The 20,859-nt window shown below is 33.5% G+C and overlaps 1 protein-coding gene and 1 long non-coding RNA gene across 2 annotated transcripts; one reads left to right on the top strand and one right to left on the bottom strand.

Moving 5' to 3' along the window:
- Positions 1-124: 124 nt before the first annotated feature.
- LOC133172557 (E3 ubiquitin-protein ligase RNFT2-like) lies at positions 125-17,325 on the top strand. Its single transcript, XM_061307471.1, has 9 exons — positions 125-209; positions 848-1,367; positions 1,711-1,796; positions 2,060-2,169; positions 2,517-2,661; positions 3,263-3,403; positions 15,860-15,925; positions 16,111-16,212; positions 16,866-17,325. The coding sequence occupies exons 2-9, from the start codon at positions 893-895 to the stop codon at positions 16,998-17,000; spliced, it is 1,260 nt and encodes a 419-aa protein (XP_061163455.1). The 5' UTR covers positions 125-209; positions 848-892; the 3' UTR covers positions 17,001-17,325.
- Positions 8,177-14,946, bottom strand: LOC133172561 (uncharacterized). Its single transcript, XR_009718949.1, has 3 exons — positions 14,600-14,946; positions 9,688-9,805; positions 8,177-8,661 (listed from the first exon to the last, which is right to left on the bottom strand). It is a non-coding gene; the product is annotated as an uncharacterized LOC133172561 (long non-coding RNA).
- Positions 17,326-20,859: the final 3,534 nt, after the last annotated feature.

Raw genomic sequence — 20,859 nt, forward strand, 5'->3', positions numbered from 1 at the left:
TAATAGGTAATTGTTTTGAAAAAATAATTTCATTATTTAATTATATTTCTTTTATTTTGACAGAATCGGAAACATTATCTTATTCGAAACTTCCCATAGCTCTGTTTCACTTTAGGTATAAAAATAGAAATGTTACATGATTTTCCATCAATGATAATCGACAGATTTTGACGTCGTCGTACATGTTTTTAAAGGAATAAACAATTAAGGTAAACAAATAAGATACCTGCTTTTATAAACCGTGTCATGTGAATTTGATTGTCAAAACAGGATATAAATTCCGTAACATACTTCAGGCTTGTGTTACACGTATCATAGTAACTAGTGTATAAACTGTTAAAGGCGTGTTTATTAAGCCATCTTTTTGCTGTGATGTATAAACAAACAATTTTTGCACTCCCCAGTAATATTAATCAAAATGACCAGATCTCTGTGTAAACAGATATATATATATATATACTTCTGAAATGATCAGCTGATGATGATGTACAAACATATAATGAACATTTTTTTCTGTGCTTACTGTCATTGGAATGATGTGTAATGTAACAGCTGTGTAATTGTTTTGATGTTGTGCGGTGGACCATAGTTGAGCCTTATTAGTCGAGACACTTCAACTTTCAGACAAAAGTGTCTAGACTGATGAAGCTCTAATCTTGGTGGAGATTCGGCTAGGCTAAATATTTTGGTCAGATGCCCTCATTGGTGAAGGCATCAGACCAAATATCTAGCAGAGTTGAATCTCCACTGAGTTTAATGAAGCTCCACTCTATATATTTTAAACTTATGCAGTCAATGTGGCACAATTTTATACATTATTATGGTATGCACTATGCAATTTTTTCAGTCTAACTGAAGAATAGGGAATGTTACGCTGTATTGTACATGTATCATGGCTGATCGGACTAGTCCAGTAACAGACGTGCCTCAGAGTGCTTGGCATCTCAATATGGCATCCAATCTTCAAGACCACATTCCAAGAGTTGGGCAGGCAGTGTCTGGATTTGTTCCCCACATCATGGGCCCAAGCACTCATCATCGAGTAATTCTAAACCGGCTGAACTCTAGAGACCAGCATCCAGAGCCTACCCATGAATCTTCAGTAGTGGTAGACATTGATACCAATGACGAGCAGTTTTCTCCTGGAACTGGAGGGATTGATCCAAATTTGATGTCTCATGAACATTTCCAGCTGCCTGGTGGATTTTTTCAAGATGAGAACCAGAATGGTTTACCAGGAGAAGGGGAGGAACATGGACACTCCCATGAGGGTCCTTCCTCTCGTTTCAACATTAAGAGCATTGTACTTAACTCTGGTGGATTTCTGCTGATCCTAGCCCTGAAGCTGCTCTCTCAACATTTTCTTGGTAAGGATAAGAGTTTTACAAAGCAAAGATCAAGGTTAAGAACTGTCTCTGTCTTAAGCATTTGACTATGTAATCTGTATTAAGTACCTTAACTTTAATGTTTTTCATATTAATGTATTTCAATTTTTGCAATACCTGCACAAATATTAAAAAAATCTGATTTTCACATCTATAGAATGACTACCTAGTGGATCTCACTTCTCTAAATCCAGAATTTTTGATTCCTTGGTGTATGTTTGTGCACATGAAATCTAACTTAATGATACATGTATATTATGCATACATATACACATACATTTTGTAAATGAAAGGTTTAAATTATTTCATTGTTTTTTTTTTTCAGGATTCTTTGTCTTTCTGGCCATGTTTGGAACTCATGTATATGCCAACATGTCAATGCAGAAAGTTGTACACAAATCATCGCTAAGAGTAGGTTTATATCTGTAACCCTGTATCGAAACATTATCTAAAATGATAAAAATATACAAGGATTTGAAAATATACAGTTCAATCAGAATAGGATAGAAGTATACCTCATTCTTTGACGAATAGTTTTTATTTTTAATTAGATTATTGAAGTGTCATCTCCAGAATTGTTAGAATTGCAATAAATAATGATTATGCATTGGACAGTTTTGACATAATAGACACTTATCTCTTTTATTCTTTGTAATGTATCACATTCCTTACAGAATGCTTCCTGTCGGGAACAGATTCTCTCATTCATGTGGATTATTACTTTCCTGTCAGCAAATATAGCTGTTGTCTTGTATGCTTTTAAAGACGAGGCACTTTGGAATGTGTGAGTACATCAAGATTTGCAAGCATCTTTTGCACACATTATGGAATAAGAAAGTAGAAATTTTGAAACTCACTGTTACTAGATTATTTAATGTAAAGTTGATGGATGAATTTTGGACATGCAGATTTCTCTGTACATTGTATTACATTTTTTGTCATGGCTTACTTAAGTTTTAAGAAGAAAAAATTTCAATCATAAATTCTTATGCTCCATTATGACTGGAATAACTCTCTGTACTGTACATTTGTACATGTATAGTATTTCATCTGTCCATCACATTTTATAGCTTTCTCTAAACAGAAAGCAGTAAATATAAGGAGTATATTGGTATTATTTGTATTTTATAGATTGTTGTTCCACCTGCCTGTCCTGCCCTCTCCCACATTCTGGGACTATCTATGGGTGGTCTTGGTCACAGATTTCATCTTAAAATATTCTACAATAATAATCAAGGCATTCCTGTCTCTGCTGCCATTTGGACAGAAAAGAAGGGTATTTCAGACAGATATGACACTTAGAAATATATAATAAAGGGTTGTTTGCAGAGGAAATAAACAATGTACATGTATATTGACACAAGTACATGTACCATATACATGTATAACTTTATAACTACCGGTAATCTTATACCTTTAAATGTTATTTTAATAAATGGGAAATATTAAAAAGTAATATTCCCTTAGCAGCTTAGAGCTTACAGTGTATGCTTTTGTTTACTCATTTAAAAAAAAAGAAAGTTTCTTTATATCTGTATGTTCATCCTATTCCTTAATATTACATTACTTACATTGCTTAATATGGTGTGAATACCATATTATTTGCACAAAAATTGACTTGAATTCTAGCTCTTTGAAACATTTACCTTTACAAGACTTGAAGCTTAGTCACTTAAATATATTTTTAATTGGAATAAAAAAAAAATGAACTACAGCCACTTTACCCACTTAGTGATCAGTATACTGTTTTATTTTTAGATTTGTGTAATTTTCAAATTTTAGAGATTGACATAGATATGAACTTAAGCTGCTTTTTCTTCTTGATTCAGCATGGTTTTTCGTTCAGTTTAAATGTATTATTTTGTTTGTGATTTTAGGGAAAGATATACAGGGTAGTAGAGAATATCATGCAGCTGTACAGAATGCTGACTCCCATAGTTCCTTGGTTCCACTTCCTGTTTGGTGATCAGGGATGGGTGTTAGGAATTATTTTAGTGGCATTATATTTCCTTTTTAAGGTGAGTGGACATGACATGGGAGACAGGACTGATATGCTTCATTTCTTTTCTGTCAGAGAGGAAAGTTAATTCCCAAGCCTATCACATGCAAAATTTTAGAAAAGATTCTGATAGTGAAATTAAATTTCAGTCATATAATTGGGGTACAATTGGATGATTTTTAGTTCATAAAAAACTGAAATGAGAAATGGCATCAAATTTCTGTCAGAGGTTGTTTTTTTTTCTTGAGCAGACAGTAGATGCATTTTTAGCTCACCTGAGCCAAAGGCTTAAGTGAGCTTTTCTGATCAAAATTAGTCCGTTTTCTGTCGTCGTCGTCATTGTCATTGGTGTCGTTGTTGTCGTAAACTTTTCACATTTTCATCTTTTTCTCCAGAACTACTGGGCCAATTTCAACCAAACTTGGCACAGAGTATCCTTGGGTGAAGGGGATTCAAGTTTGTTCAAATGAAGGGCCATGCCTTCTTGCAAGGGGAGATAATTGCAAATTCATGAAAAATTTATGGCATCTTTCAAAAATCCTCTTCTCAAGAACCACTGTGTTAGAAAATATAAAACTTATGTGGAAGCATCCTCAGGTAGTGTAGATTCAAGTTTGTTCAAATCATGACCCCCAGGGGTAGGATGGGGCCACAGTGGGCGATTAAAGTTTTACATAGGAATACATAGGGAAAATATTTAAAAATCTTCTTTTCAAGAACAAAAAAGCCATGATTGGTCATATTTATATGGAAGGATCCTCAGGTAGTGTAGATTAAAGTTTGTTCAAATCATGACCCCTGGGGGTAGGGTGGGATCACAGTGGGCAATCAATGTTTTACATAGGAATACATAGGGAGCATCTTTAAAAACCTTCTTTTCAAGAACAACAAAGCCTTGATTGGTCATATTTACATGGAAGCATCTTCAGGTAGTGTAGATTCAAGTTTGTTCAAATAAAGAACCCCATGGGTAGGGTAGGGCCACAGTGGGCGATCAAAGTTTTACATAGGAATACATATTAGGGAAAATCTTTAAAAACATTCTTCTCCAGAACAAAAAAGCCATGATTGGTCATATTTATACTGAAGGATCCTCAGGTAGTGTAGATTCAAGTTTGTTCAAATCATGACCCCTGGGGGTAAGGTGGGGTAACAGTGGGTGATCAAAGTTTTACATAGGAGTATATAAGAAAAATTTCAAAAAATCTTCTCAAGAACAACATAGCTATGATTTGTCATATTTATATGGAAGCATCCTCAGTTGGTGTAGATTCAAATTTGATCAAATCATGACCCCCTGGGTAGGGTGGGGCCACAATGGACGATCAAAGTTTTACATAGGAATATATAGGAAAAAGACTGCTATGGGACCGCTGTGGGACTGCTCTGGGACTGCTCTAGAAAGCAGACCCAGCAGTCCCTGGGACTGCTTTCTGGGACTGCTTTGTTCACTCATGCATGAAAAAGGTTCTGAGTGACATGATAGCTCCGCCCCTTGTGTATTCTGAATTTGCAGGCTCCCTGTTGTTGTTTTGTTTACTTTCAGCAGAGAGGTGTTTAAGATAAAGAATAAAAAAAAAAAACAAGGATTTTTTTACAACATTTTAATAAGTAGAGATAGATATACATGTAATTACTAAATGTCTTCAGGGGCTGTAAATTTACACAATTGTAGTCTAGAATTAATTTTAAAAAATGAAAGTAGTTAAAAGGGAAGTCAGGAGATGACTTTTATCCTTTAAATTAAACTTTAATACAGGTGTTTGAAAAAAATATATATCTAGGCCTATTTAATTAATTAATGCTAATTAAATCTTTAATACAGGTGTTTGAAAAAAAATATTGAGGCCTATTTAATTAATTAATGTTGTCAAGTTACGGAATGTACTCAAAGTTTGCATTAGCACTATTTAAAAACAAACAAACAAACTTGTCATTACAATAAGACATTCAGAGGGACGTACTGTACTGGATTTTTTTTTTAAATTGAAAAAGCTAAAACCATATGCATGCTAAAAAAAGAGCATTCCATGCTATTTTTTACCGCCCTCAAATAAAACCTAATAATTTATGAAATGACCATGAAATAAAATTATTCTACCATTCTTCAGTCATTTAAAACATTATATTTGTGAACAATTATTGGGGGATTTATTTATGAATTTGTTTTTGATTAATAAACAAGTGATTAAAAGAGTAAATTTATAAACATTTTAAAATATTGGGAATTGTGACTTATTTCTTATTTGTTTTGTTTGTGTTTTCCTGGCCGATTAATAAAAAGCAATACAAATGTATAAAATGGTGTCAACACCTGAAGTTTCAATCACCTTTGGGCATGATTAGCAGAAAGTCAATGCATGTTATTTGGGTATCAGTGTTACACATCACTGAACATGCTGGTCAACAATGACACTAATTTCAATCTATGTACTGCAAAAAATCTTCGTTTCAATAAATGTGTATAAATTTATTTCGGGATTAATTAATTTTGAACATAATCTGAGGGTTCCATTCGCGTGATTTACAGATAATGATAAACTCAAACGTTTATATAATAAAAGTATTATTGTTTTCTGTTACATAGATAATTTAACGATAATTAAATTGGCAAGTCAGTGAAAATAATCATGACTGAAATATAATACACAAAGAATTTTTCAAAAGCTCCAGTATACTTAATAAGAAAACTGCATTCAGAGTATAGTATGGAAATCGGCCTCTGCTCTATAATTATAAGGCCTATTTAAAGCTAGTTTTGATAGAAAATGAATAACTCAAGCTTAATTATCTATAAAAAAAAAATAAATAAATAAATATGGAAACCAATATCAATCACAGTAATTTAGAAATTGATTTATTTTGGTGAAAAATTAATATACCACAAAACTGTGTTTAAATATTCATGTTATTTATAGGTGTGAACGTCTTCTTTGTTCAATATTTATTATTTGTTTCTATACGCGTAGTGTGATTTTCTTAACAGTTAAAAAAATGACTGTCGCATGAGAATTGATACTGCTCAGAAAGAAATGGATCATCAATTTCAACTGCCTTTTATAGTTACATTGTTTATTGGTAATCTCATTTCTGAGTAAGCTCCGCCCATTAAATTAATTAACCCCGCCCACTGGGACTGCTTTCTGGGACCGCTGGAACTGCTCTGGGACCGCTGTGGGACTGCTTTGTGTCAGGTTGGGTCTGGTTGGTACTGTAGTGTAGATTCAAGTTTGATCAAATCAAGACCCTCAGGGGTAGGGAGGGGCCACAATGAAAGTTTAAACTTGTAGGAAAAAAGTCGCAGTTAGTCAAAAAAATATGTACAGTAAGCATCCTTAGTTAGTGTAGATTCAATTTTGCTCAGATCATACCCCCCTCCCTTTTAGGGGTAGGTCAGGACCACTTATGCATTTAAGCATTGCAATACTAAACTGATTTTTGCTTTTTTCCTAGCCACAGTGCTCAGGTGAGCAATGTGGCCCCTGGGCGTCTTGTTTCATCCTATTTTCTTTAAGGGTTTGGTTTTGTGTGCAGCCAAGTGAGACTCACTAAAAATAAAAACCTTAATATCTCAAAAATTAAGCCTTGCTTACACTTGAAAACTGGTCCATGTCATCTTCATAATGAAAACAATCTCTGGGTATATGCAGCTTAATTGACACTTGCAGCAGTTTGCAGCTATGAAGTGCACAATACACCTGCAGGACTGCGCAGCCACAGGTTTTAGTAGTGCACCAAAAAATCCAAAAAAATATGAAATAGTTAAAACAATTAAGTGGCTACAACTATTTGTGAAGAACCTTTGATTTAAATGTAAACTCACTACAATAGGTACATTTCTTTAAATGCATACTTGTTAGTTAAACAAGAAAATGTTAGCCATGAAAGTAGTCCCAACCACATGGCAATGTGTTAAAAATAGAATTAAAGAGACTCACTTTTGATCTAAAAATAGCACTTTATATGAAAGCCCAGATGTATCTAAAATATTACTCTATGGTGTGTACAAAACACAGGGAAATTAATGTTAGAAAAATGATTTTCTCCTTAAAAAGTATGCCAAATAAGATGTTAAAAATCTGCAGGGATAATGGAAGTGGGCAATTTAAATAAGAGGCCTGGCCCACAACATTCACTTGAGTCACCTTGGTGTTCTTCAGATTTCTAAGACATTCTTATCCCCCTTAATTCTCATAAAAACAAATCTGAGCTAATACTGTGGCCCCACCCTGGGCCATAAGGCCATGTCTAATCCAAAACTGATTCCACAACAAGAGGATATTTCATTATCAATATGGCTAACATGGCTTATATGTTTTCTAAAGTTTTTTTTCACATTTATACATGCATTTACCAATTTATATGTAAAATCTGATCTCAGATTTATTTGAAGAAAAAAAATGAAAAAAAATACAAATAGGGAATATTTTAATATTATTATAATAATAAGTCAGGCAAATGATTTTGACCAACTTGAATCTTCACTTCTTGAGGATGCTTGCATACATTATGAGTAAATCATTACCTTGTTGTTCATTAAAGGACAATTTTTTTCCTATCTATTCCCATGTCAAACTTTGATACCCCTATTTTAGGGTTTAATTTTTATGGATGACAGATGGACAGACACCAGAGACTCTTTGATCAGAAAAAGTTCAACAGAGCCTCTGCTCAGATGAGCTAAAATGTAAATGTCTTTGATTATTGTAAAAAAAGTCACCAAGAAGAACAAAAGAAAAGGATGATAAATGAACTTTTTTTTTATTCTTAATCACTATTATATTTCTTTTAACATGTTAACCAGTATATGCAAGTTTGACTATTTTTTTGTGAAACTTTCTTTAAAGATATAAGGTATAATTTTATAAATAAGCTTCAATTCTAACAATATAACTCTAATATAACTCTCTAAGATATTTGAGACCTGTGTTCTTAGCATGGGTTAGATAAAACACTAAAACACTAAACACAATAATATCCTGTATCAAGATCCCAAAATGTTCTTCATTGTAAACTCGTGGAAAGTTCAAATATGTATTTTTGTTTGGTCATCATATTTTCTTTTTCAATGATGTTTGGAAAGTTCAAAGCATTTGTTCATACAACCATGGAATCAAAAATATTAACTTTCTTTAGTCATATCATATGAAACTAAATCACAGTCTTCACATGTTGCTGATATTTTCTCCAACACTGCTTTCCAAAAGATTAACTGTTGAGACAAACCAAGATGGACCAAAACCTCTGTCATTTGAATGATCTCCTTAACTTTGAAATCTGTAAAATATTAAATATAAATAATTTATAATATACCACTAAAAAAACAATACTGTTGATCACTCTCAAAGAGGGAACTTGAATTGAAAGTTAAATCTTTACATCATGACTAAGTAAAAAGCATGCAAAGACAGACATGTAAATTTCAGGGTCAAAGGCTACACATCCCTCAGCAATGATGGTCACATTGTAAATGTTGGTTAACACTGATTGTTGGACTGAATATATCTTATTTTAATTTACAATTAGTGTAGATCAGAGTAGTTTAATCCATATAGAGATATATGAGTCTAATCTGTATACAAAGAGATCAACCATAAATAAGATCAATTAAGGTAAACCCAAGTGATGGTCATGTCATCTTGCCTTGGGAAGTAGATGAGACAAGCATATAAGATCATAATTAAATAAAGCAAACAAGTACAAAATCTGAAGGTTAAATGACAAGGTAAGGATTTGATGGCAGAATTTTAAAAACCTGATATGATGACATGTGTGTTAGTAAGCTACAAGAAGATGATCAGAAACAGTTCCTTCCAAAAGAGATTGAAGTTTTCAATTATTTAAAAATAACCTCTGATGTGACTTCTTTTTTCAGTCACTGTTTACCTAACATTTGTTTTTTTATCGTTAAAGTCAACTGCAATATAAACAATTACTTTTATTGGGTTATAACGTGACATCACACATAAGGTTTGATTATTCATGATAACGATACTTAATTCGCTCAAGCAGCCTCGGGTAGGAGAGAGCTGTAGGCGGACTCCAACCATGGCTTGAGACAATGTGATGGACACATACACAACATTCACTCAAACAAAATCTTTCTTTTCATCCAACCGCATATATATTTCTCATCATAAAAATTGTACATTCTTTCATTCTGTACACATAGAATAACATCTGAATCCAATCATACAAAATGAAATGACTAGTCAGCTCACTGTGATTATAACACCTACCTTATACCCTTATACACATGTCTATTAAATTTACAGAATCATTCCATTGTGATAAAAAACTTACTTTACAGGGGAGGTTTTTGGGAGGGCTCCAACACAGGTATCACATGATTATGAAATGCAGAAATTGACAGTCCAGAGAAAATATCTGAACAGTGTTCTTTTTTGTGAAACAAGGCATTCTGTAAACATGGTAAACATAGTTATAATAAATTTTAGGAAAAAAGTTCAAAAACAATTCTTTTAAGTCTAGATATTAATATTAATCTTTGTTGAACATGTTGAAGGGTGTCAGTGTTTTAACTGAATGGTATTTATTTCCTGAAACTGTGTCCGTTAAAACTTTTGTTCTATGAGACATTATAAGAATAGAGTTTTGCTTCCATCTCTCAAAATTATGTGAATTTGAATTTGATTATTGTTTGTTATCTTCATATTTCATTTAAAGTCTCTTCCGTTTTTTTCTTTAAGCATTTTAACCTCAATGTGTCAAACTATACCAGATTTCTTAATTTTTTTTATTGGTCCCATCAGGATAGAAATACAATGTAACAAGGTTTGCCTGTACCATTAAAATGCAGGTCCTCCAAAAAAAAATAATAATAATAACCTTTGAGATAAAGTGGCTACATGTACATTCATTTTTTTTTCAATTTTATACAAAAAATCTTAGAGGTTTCTACAAGAATATTATGGTATTTATGGATCAATACCAAGGTTTACCCCCCACCCCACCCCCAGCACCTTATCTCTTCCTTACAAGTGCAACCAACAACCTAAGTCTAATTGAGCATATGAAAAACTTTCATAAAATGAACATTCAATTAAAAATAAACATGCTTGGTAGCATTTGATTCAGCATGCTCAATGGTAACTTAAGATCAGGTAAGACCCCCTTATTATACTCCCTTTTTGATGAAACCAATGCCGTTGCAGAAATTCAAGTTTTCAATCTTAACCATTTCAACTAGAGAATATTAATTATTAATACTTTATGCAATTTTCATCTTAAAAAAACCTATTTTTCAATTTTGCTGCAGTCTCTTCATTTGATGAACATTGAACAATTTACATATCAAGCAATAAGCAAATTAAGTTGACATCCTTGAAAATTTTTATCGTTTAATTTACTTTTCCCCATGAGAACTACATATACTGCACTAATCTGCAAATCAGAAGGTCCAAGTCCAAAATGATGGTTTGTATACATAGTACAAACTTATGTGAAAATTATTTATATAAATAATCAATAATACTTGCATCTCTTTTACAAAAAGTAAAACAAAAAAGCAATAAAATTTGAATATCAAAATTTTGATTTACAAATAACACATCTGATTTACCATATATGTGTACTACGTAGAGCCACTTCACTTAGCCGTCATTGGACATTTAACTTGGTGTGTCTGAGGCTCAGTGAAGGATCTTACACAAAAATCGCTCATTAATGAAAACAAAATTCAGTTCTCTACTCTACTCATAATATTTGAAACCCTGTTTTTGACTGAACTATATTTTTATACAATGACGAATACTTTTAGTATTTTGAAACATAGTAACATTTATTAGAGGAACCTTAAATATTGCCCGCTACCAAATTGTGGTCTGCAAGAAACACGTGGAAATTCTCAGATCCTTTGTATAACGTTTAACCTTTTTAAAATTGATGTGCATTAGATCGCAGGCGTTGTCACACTCAAAATGTATTACTGATACTAGGAGTTATATCGTATTTCTGAGATAAGGCTCATAAATCACAATAAACACAACAAATCGACTTACCAGCTCCTACTTTCACTTTAGCCGAAGGCCGATGATATATATACACGACCGTCGTGCGCATAGTAAAGAAAGTCTATTTACACGATCGTCGTGCAAATAGCTATTGCAAATTGCTGAGATATATACACGACCGTCGTGCACATATGTATGAAAAAAACTATTTACACGACCGTCGTGCAAATAGCAATCACACATTGCCAGTGATATGCACACGACGGTAATAGCAATTAGTTGGCTATTACATATGTGTCGTGTACTCGAAGCCACGACGTTGTTCGCACGATCACTTAGAATTATAATTTGACCCAATATGAACATTCATGTCAATTTTTTTTATTTTTGACATTAAATACTCTTATTAGATAAATGTTTGCATTTATGAAGGGACATATTACTTTAATTTGTTTTGTTTTTTTACACACATTAAATTAGGAATTAGTAAAAAAATAAAAACTAATCGATAATTTAATTAATCCGATTCCGATCAGATTTTGTTTGAGCTGATAGACTTACGTGTAGATGAGCCTGTCTCTGGCTTTATGTGACACGTACGTTTAATATTTTTTTCATTGACAGTTTTTTTAATCATAGTAATTATTACATGTATGTTGCTATTTAATTACCTCAACTTAATTTCAATTTCTAATTCAAATAAAAAAAATCATAAAACATATGAGGGATTGACATCTGTGTAAGATCTACACTCCAACTTCAGATGAAAAAAGCTGTCTTAGGCACTCTCCTATCTGAATTGTAAAATACATAAGCTTAGAAACAGGACTAGGACATAAATATCATATTGCATTAGTCTGAATGGACTGGAACATGATCGTGTCCCCTGTATGGTACTCTCTCATTTCTTTAAAATCTTTCTATTTCTAATTTTTTCCCACTTGAAGGCTACTTCATAGTACGTATTTCTATTTGAAGCTGAATTAAATATTATGACCCCACAGCCCTTTCTTTTCACAACCCTCTCTTTTTACAGTACAGCTTCTTTTGTGGATAATTGATTATTTTACATACCTGTATAAAATATGTGGACACATGAGGATAGGTATATTATGAGGTATTTAAGTGTGCCCAAAGGAATGCAAGAATGCAATCGAATCGTAATATAATTTCTATCAGTTTCATAAAAATGTAGATGAAGCAATTTATTAGCCATAAAAAAAAACAAATCTTTAAAAAAAAAATGAAGATTAGAGACCTAAAAAAAAAAAATCGGAAAGGGGGATGATCACTCAACATCCGCTCTAAAGAGAAGATGTGCGGATCACCAGGGTTAGACACTAACTTTCACACTTGGCTAGCGAAGAAAGGAAAGGGGGAGGGGGTAAAAAGTTACATTACCCTCCTATATAGCCTTTTTGCCCTCAACCCACACAGTGTACTCACACATGTTGTATTCTGGATCTGCCACTGCATATTTCGACCCAATATTGATGACCAAATTAATTACAGAAAATTATAAAAATTGAATGTGTGCAGGGAAGCAAAGAGCCATAGCTGTCTTACCGACGACAGGGCCGATTCAAGACTTTAAAAAGAAATGACCCTAAGCTTTTCTTTTTCAATTCAAGATCAACCAATGTAATATCATTTACGGACTAGTATTATATTTTCATAGTTGCAAGTATGTCATATAACAATCATTTTACATGTTCATTACTCTAATTGGGTCAAAAGATTTAGAAAATTAATAAAAATAAAACAAGTAACTATGCAAAATTTAATAAAATAGTTTAGAGCTGTCTTTTCCCGTGATACTTTCAAAGTGTAACGTGTATATTAATTATGACTTTCTGAAATTATGTTTATTTTAAAACATAGTAAAGAAAATGTAGAAAAAATATACAAAGAAAAAAAATAAATAAAAGAGCACAACTGGAAAAAGCACTTGGATTCACCACATTTACATTTCAGCAATCATATCACTGCGCCACGAAGTCATAGATATTGAATACATAAATTTAAGAAAGGTTGCCAAATCTTAAAATAATACGAGATGAAAAATTGAGTATATATAAATTTCCACCATTTTCGACATGAATTAAGACCACCTTTAACCAAAATAAAGTGTCGTAATACACAAAATTATTCAAATGTTGTTTTTCTGGTTAAGGGTGGTCTTTGTCAACAGTTTGTCATCGTTTAGGTAGATACACTGTACAAGTACCTCAATATTTACTATATACTCCATACAAACTTGAGGATTTTTATAATTATTATATAGGGGAACTATAAACGTATAATATACACCTATTTACTGGCTATGAGGACAATAGCAAGTTAATCGTTCCCCAAGACAGCAACTATTTCCCGAGGCGCAGCCGAGGGAAATAGTTGCTGTCGAGGGGGACGATAAACTTGCTATTGTCCGAATAGTCAGTAAATAGGTGTTTTATTATACCGAAGCAGGGTAAAACCACAAGCCTACCAAAATAGTTAGTAAATATTCTGTTATAGTGAAATGTGAATATATACAAATACGAGGCTAGTTCTAAGAGAAATAGATTTACATTAATTACAACGGCCGGTGCCCATTGGACCTATATGTCACTTTAGCATATATATTAACATATTTTCATTTTTCAACAGAGAGCTAGGGCATATGAAATAAACTAGATTTTTACAAATATTTTTGTCTTACTGAAAAGATTAAAGATTTTGACAGGTTGTCTTTGATTATTTTTCATTAAAGTGTTTAAATTATCAACTAGATCTACATATCTATTTAAATTAACATTATGAAAGAAAGTTTTTCTGCTGTTTTCTTACGAAAATGCTTTTAGGCTTAAACCAGTGCGTGCCGAACTTAACTGGGGACGAAACAACGAATGAAATAAAAACATAATGGTCGTGCGAATAGGTCAGCTATATAATACACAATACAATACACGACGGTCGTGCAAATAGTCACTGAAAATTATATACACGACGGTCGTGCAAATAGTCATTGAAAAATTATATACACGACGGTCGTGCGAATAGCCGATGAAAAAGTAAGTACACGACGGTCGTGCATATAGACACTGCCTTAGCCGAATATCGCATGACAGACCTCAGAAATAAACTACGCTGAGTGATTATAGTTCTTAATTTTCGTGCAATATTTTTCAATATTATATGACATTGTCCTACATTTGTAGGATTAATATGCTTATTTGATAAAAGGTAATTAACAGCCTTACCTGCAAAAGAAATAACAGACGTTAAATTCAGTCGGAACTGCTAAAACTGGGCGCGTATTAATTTATCTGTCCATTGTAAAATCGAAGACGGAGCATTCCCTGATATGACGTAAACATCGATGTTACTTTTATAATAAACAATATTAAACATTTAGATCGAAACATTCTAATAGCTGGAGATGTTTAACGAAATATCTCTCTAATTGCTTTGTGTAATCGAGGTACTAGAGACATCAGATTACAGAAATAGTCAGTTGGTTTCAATACCGGAATGGCAGCCCCCCCGATTTCGCATGGCGGACATGCCTAGTTGATGAAAAACAGACAGTTATGGAAAAAGTACGCGCAGTATTGCTAGGAACGAAACAAATGGTTGTACCCATGACGTTCAACTATCTGCACATATACAACAAATGTCATGTTATTGTTTTGTTAGACCTGTAGCTGTGCAGTCCTGCAAGTGTAATATGCACATTATTGCTGCATGACACTGCAAGTGACAATCAAACTGCATACATATCAAGACAGCTTTCCAATGGAAGGTGTCATAGGTCAGTTTTCAAGAGTAAGCAAGAAGTATTTATTAAAATATTGAGATTTTTTATTTCGTACGAGTTTCACTTGGATGAACACAAAACCAAACCCTTAAGGTGATGATTTGTTTATAGGGCTGTCACGGTTCCAAAATTTTTTGGGTTTGGTCGGTTCTGTAAATTTTTGGTTCGGTTTCGGGTTTTTCGGGTCGGGTATTTACATCTATTTTAAACCTTAATTTCATGAATTTAACTTGAAAAATCTTTACTTGTTACATTAAATTTACATTTAAAACAAGTCTTAACCATGCGAACGTCTAGACACTGGTGACTTGGCCTACTATAGAGCCACAACCTGACCATTCCTGCTCGTTTTGATAATTATCTAATACTTCCGTGACAAGTGTTTTGTCATGGAATGAAGTAGATTTCAGTTGTGATGTTTATTTATCACTGTTATCGTCATCATTCCTTTGATTTCGACTCCCTGAACAGACTCTAATATATAAACCAGACCCGAACCGAAATCCGGAAAAATGGAACCGGAACCGAACCGAACAACTTGGACCGCGGTTCTCAGTTATTTCGGGTACTCGTGACAGCCCTATTTGTTTATTTATCATAATGATTAATACAGCTATGGTTGACATTCATCTATCTAAATATTATAAATTTCCAATATTCCTTTATAGCATTTTTGTAAATGAGGAATAAAATTTTCTTGCAGATATTTCAAGCATTAGCAAAGGGGTTTGAGGTTGTGAAATCCATCAAAGGCTTATTGTCAGACGTGGTAAGTCTCAAGTACTGTTATACAAATGCATGTGTGTTCTTCTAATGAAGTAAAAAAAAAATTGTCATATACATCTAGGTTCATTCTTAATCTGTATACCAAATACTGGGATGCACATTATACATTTTCAGTCATTATTTTATGTGAGACTAGAAGGGAATGCTAAAATTACTATTCTGTTTCAGACCTATGGAAGTCGACCAACGTCCACTGAAATCGACCAGTGTGGGGAGAACTGTCCAATTTGTCAGGATGACTATAAAGATCCAATCAAACTGGCTTGTAAAGTGAGACTCCATTTACTTTTGATCTGCTTTGTGTACAAATATACAGTAAAAGTAATATACATTTGTACATTGTATATGTGTACTTCTAGAGTATAATATACTGGAAAGGTACTTTTTCCGCGTGGTATTGATTTACGATATGTATGTGGTCACAAATTTTCTGCGGACATGTATCCCTGTGTACTTAAAGTTATATGCATGTAAGGCATATGGTGGTAATCTAAAAAATCTGCATAATTTTCTTCTCAAGGATGAAACAGAAATTGTGATTCCACGGAATTATAACCCCTTGGAAAAATGTATGTTTACAGCATAATGATCGTACCATAGTTACACAGTTACATGTACAATTGCATGGGAGGTGTGTGCTTAAGAGAGTGTCTTATTCAATTTGAATTAAGAATAACTTTCTGTAGACTAAGAGCATTTCTTTTCTGTTTGAATTAATCAATGATTACTGCATGAAAAAAACATTAAAATGGTACATGTACATGTATTTCAGATTTAAAAAAAAAAATTAGACTCAACAGGAAGGATGAACATAATTTACTTTTTAACATTTTCTCAAAGAAAGCTTTATTGTCTCTGATTAAGCAGGCAAGTTTTCTTTGTAGAAATTTCTTACATGTACCTTATATTTCTTTTTATTTCAGCATATATTCTGTGAAAATTGTGTATCCATGTGGTTTGATAGAGAAAAGACATGTCCCATGTGTAGGGCACAGATCCACACAGAATCCCCAATGTGGAAAGATGGATCTACCAGTATCCACATACAGTGGTACTAATCCACTTCTCCACATCTGATGGGACAGGCTCACCTCCTGTTAGGACTGGAATCCTCAGAAGGGATAGGAATAGTTTTATCATAACTGTACAAGGGATGTTTTTCTTTTCAGTTGTTGCTTAATTTGGAGTTTTATCTAAAATATCAATCTGCTTGTTTTATGGTAGCTTTAGAAAGATACATTTATGACAGAAGTTTTAATCATAAATCTTAAACTAATTTTAGTTTATTGAAATCTATATTTTTGATGCCAAATTTTCCCAATTTACCTAAGCACTCAATATTACATTACAGGTATTTTCAATGTACACAGTATTTTTTCAGTGTAAAAAATAAGTTTTGTTAGACCATTGTATGCTTTGATTATTCACTTGCAAATATTATACTGAATTTTTCCTTAAGTAAGTTCATGTTTTGATAAATTAAAACTGTAATGTAATTGAGCAATAAAAGTGGTGAAAATTTCAATGTGTTCTCCTGGTATTTTAATGAGATCATAGGTACTGTATGTTCATGTCATGTGTGTGCCATGCCCTTTGATAAATTTTGTTTTATTATTGAGAGGCTATTAAGTTGTGCAGTATACAGAGGTTTCTGATAATCACAGATAAAGTTGATGTTCACACACAGTTGTATACATACTTGTAGCAATTCAGCCCCCTCCCCCCCCCCCCCCCCCCCCCTTAATAATTGCCAATTCATGGTGTAAAAATCAAGAATATTATGAGTTAAAGATGAAAAATTCAATCTTGAATATTAGAATATCATGACTTTATCTTTTTTTTATCTCAATCACTCAAGATATGAGAAAGATCTCTTTTTTCATGGACATAATGTCAAGGTCATTTAGACAGACCAAAGACATTTAAGTAAGCCTAAAAAACAAAAACAAAAAAATCTGTTTATTTGATTTTTTTTTTTTTAATTTTTTGGTCACTAGTATTGTACATAAATCTGTTTTTGTAAACAGAGCACATGCTCTGTTATTGTTACTGTTTACGTTTTACTGGGTGTGTTTAATTTGTTAACTCTGTTTAACTCTGCACACGTCACTGAGCACGGACTGACGATACTGGTGAGAAAGTTTCGCTTTCTCACATTTCTAGTCTGAATTTTCTGGATTATAGTTTAAATATTTTTCATTAATACACAACAAAATTTCTCTTTTTCTTAAGTATTAAGGATAAAGTTTACTTTGTGAAAGTGGATATTATTTAATCAAATGTGTCCTGAAAGTCGTAGTTTTAATCATTTCCAGATAAAAGAAGTTTCTGGACACGCTTTTATTATATTTCTGTGTGAAATATGCTAGCAAGAAAATTAATAAGTCATGATATTATATAGAAAATATTAACCTCAAATCTGTGTCCAGGCCCCTTTAAAAAGATATAACCAGTATATGAACAATTCTGTAAGATTTCAGTTTATCATTAAGTTGGTTCCTTACATAAGTTGTCAGTTCCTTTGTTGTAGATAAGCATGATAAGCAACACTTTCATTTTATTGCATGCAGTTTTTCATTTTATTAGGTCACCTGAGTCACTCAGGTGACCTATTGCTATCCGTTCTCGTCCGTCGGCGTGCGTCGTGCGGTGTGCGTCGTGTGTTAACATTTGAACATTTTTAGCTTCTTCTCTGAAACCGCTTAACCAATTTCAACCAAATTTGGCATATAGCACCTATGGGTGAAGGGGAACAAAAATTGTGAATTCCATGGTCCCTGCCCCCCTGGGGCCTGAGGGGTGGGGCTAAAACCACCAAAAATAATGCAATCTTTAAAAATCTTCTTCTTTACTCCTGGACATCAAGCAGTCTAACTGTTGGCATCATTGTAATAAGCATTGAGTCCTCTACCAAAATTGTGAAATTCATGGCCCCAGGGTCAGGGGTTCTGGTGCTAGGGTGGGGCTATATAGATCATATAGGGAAAGTGCATTATTTCTTTGAAAATCTTCTTCTCTGCTCCTGGGTATTAAATAAAGTAACTAAGTACATAGTTATGAAGAACAAGAGTGCCTCTTTCAAAATTATGAAATTCATGGCCCCAGGATCAGGGGTTCTGGTGTTAGGGCGGGGCTCTATTGATTATATAGAGAAAATGCATTAATTCTTTGAAAATCTTCTTCTCTGCTCCTGGGTATTAAATAAATTTACTAAGTATATAGTTATGATGAGCAAGAGTGCCTCTTTCAAAATTGTGAATTTCATGGCAGCTGGGTCAGGGGTTCTGGTGTTAGGGCAGGGCTCTATTGAGTATATAGTGAAAATGTATTAATTCTTTGAAAATCTTCTTCTCTGCTCCTGGGTATTAAATAAAGTAACTTAGTACATATTTATGATGAGCAAGAGTGCCTCTTCCAAAATTTTGAATTTCATGGCCCCAGGGTCAGGGGTTCTGGTGTTAGGGCGGGTCTCTATTGATTATATACATTAGTTAAAATGCATTAATTCTTTGAAAATCTTCTTATCTGCTCCTGGGTATTAAATGAACTAATTTAGTACATAGTTATGATGAGCAAGAGTGCCTCTTCCAAAATTGTGAATTTCATGGCCCCAGGGTCAGGGGTTCTGGTTTTAGGGCGGGTCTCTATTGATTATATTGTTAAAATGCATTAATTCTTTGAAAATCTTCTTATCTGCTCCTGGTTATTAAATGAACTAATTTAGTACTTAGTTATGATGAGCAAGAGTGCCTCTTCCAAAATTGTGAATTTCATGGCCCCAGGGTCAGGGGTTCTGGTGTTAGGGCGGGACTCTATTGATTATATAGTGAAGATGCATTAATTCTTTGAAAATCTTCTTATCTGCTCCTGGATATTAAATGAACTAAGTTAGTACATATTTATGATGAGCAAGAGTGCCTCTTCTGAAATTATGAATTTCATGGCCCCAGGGTCAGGGATTCTGGTGTTAGGGTGGGGCTCTATTGATTATATAGTGAAAAGGCATTAATTCTTTGAAAATCTTCTTCTCTGCTCCTGGGTATTAGATAAACTAACTTAGTATATAGTTATGATGAGCTAGAGTGCCTCTTTCAAAATTTTGAATTTCATGGCCCCAGGATCAGGGGTTCTGGTGTTAGGGCAGGGCTCTATTGATTATATAGTAGAATTGCAATAATTTTCTCTGCTCCTGGGTATTAAGTACATAGTTATGAAGAACAAGAGTGCCTCTTTCAAAATTGTGAATTTCATGGCCCCAGGGTCAGAGGTTCTGGTGTTAGGGTGGGGCTCTATTGATTATATAGTTAAAATGCATTAATTCTTTGAAAATCTTCTCTGCTCCTGGGCATTAAATAAAGTAACTTAGTACATAGTTATGATGAGCAAGAGTGCCTCTTCCAAAATTTTGAATTTCATGGCCCTTGGGTCAGGGGTTCTGGTGTTAGGGCAGCGCTCTATTGATTATATAGTAGAATTGCATTAATTCTTTGAAAATCTTCTTCTCTGCTCCTGGGTATTAAATAAACTAACTAAGAACATAGTTATGGTGAGCATGACTGCCTTTTCAGAAATTGTTTCATGGCCCTTGGGTCAGGGGTTCTGGTGTTAGGGATGGGCTCCATTGATTATATAGTAAAATTGCATTAATTCTTTGAAAATCTTCTCTGCTCCTGGATATTAAATAAACTAAGTACATAGTTATGATGAGCATGGCTGCCTCAGAAATTATGAATTTAATGGCCTCTGGGTAAGGGGTTCTGGTGTTAGGGCGGGGCTTTATTGATTAGATAGGGAATTGGCATGAATTCTTTCAAAATCTTGTGTGCGCCTGGGTATTTTTCAAACAAAGGAAGTGCATGGTTATGATAAGGAAGAATGCCTCATGGCCTTTGGGTCAGGGGTTCTGGTGAGGGGGAA

The sequence above is a fragment of the Saccostrea echinata genome, unplaced genomic scaffold, assembly GCF_033153115.1.
Source record: "Saccostrea echinata isolate AGI-Se365-2 ecotype Australia unplaced genomic scaffold, CSIRO_AGI_Sech_v1 ptg000054l, whole genome shotgun sequence".
Lineage (NCBI taxonomy): Eukaryota > Metazoa > Mollusca > Bivalvia > Ostreida > Ostreidae > Saccostrea > Saccostrea echinata.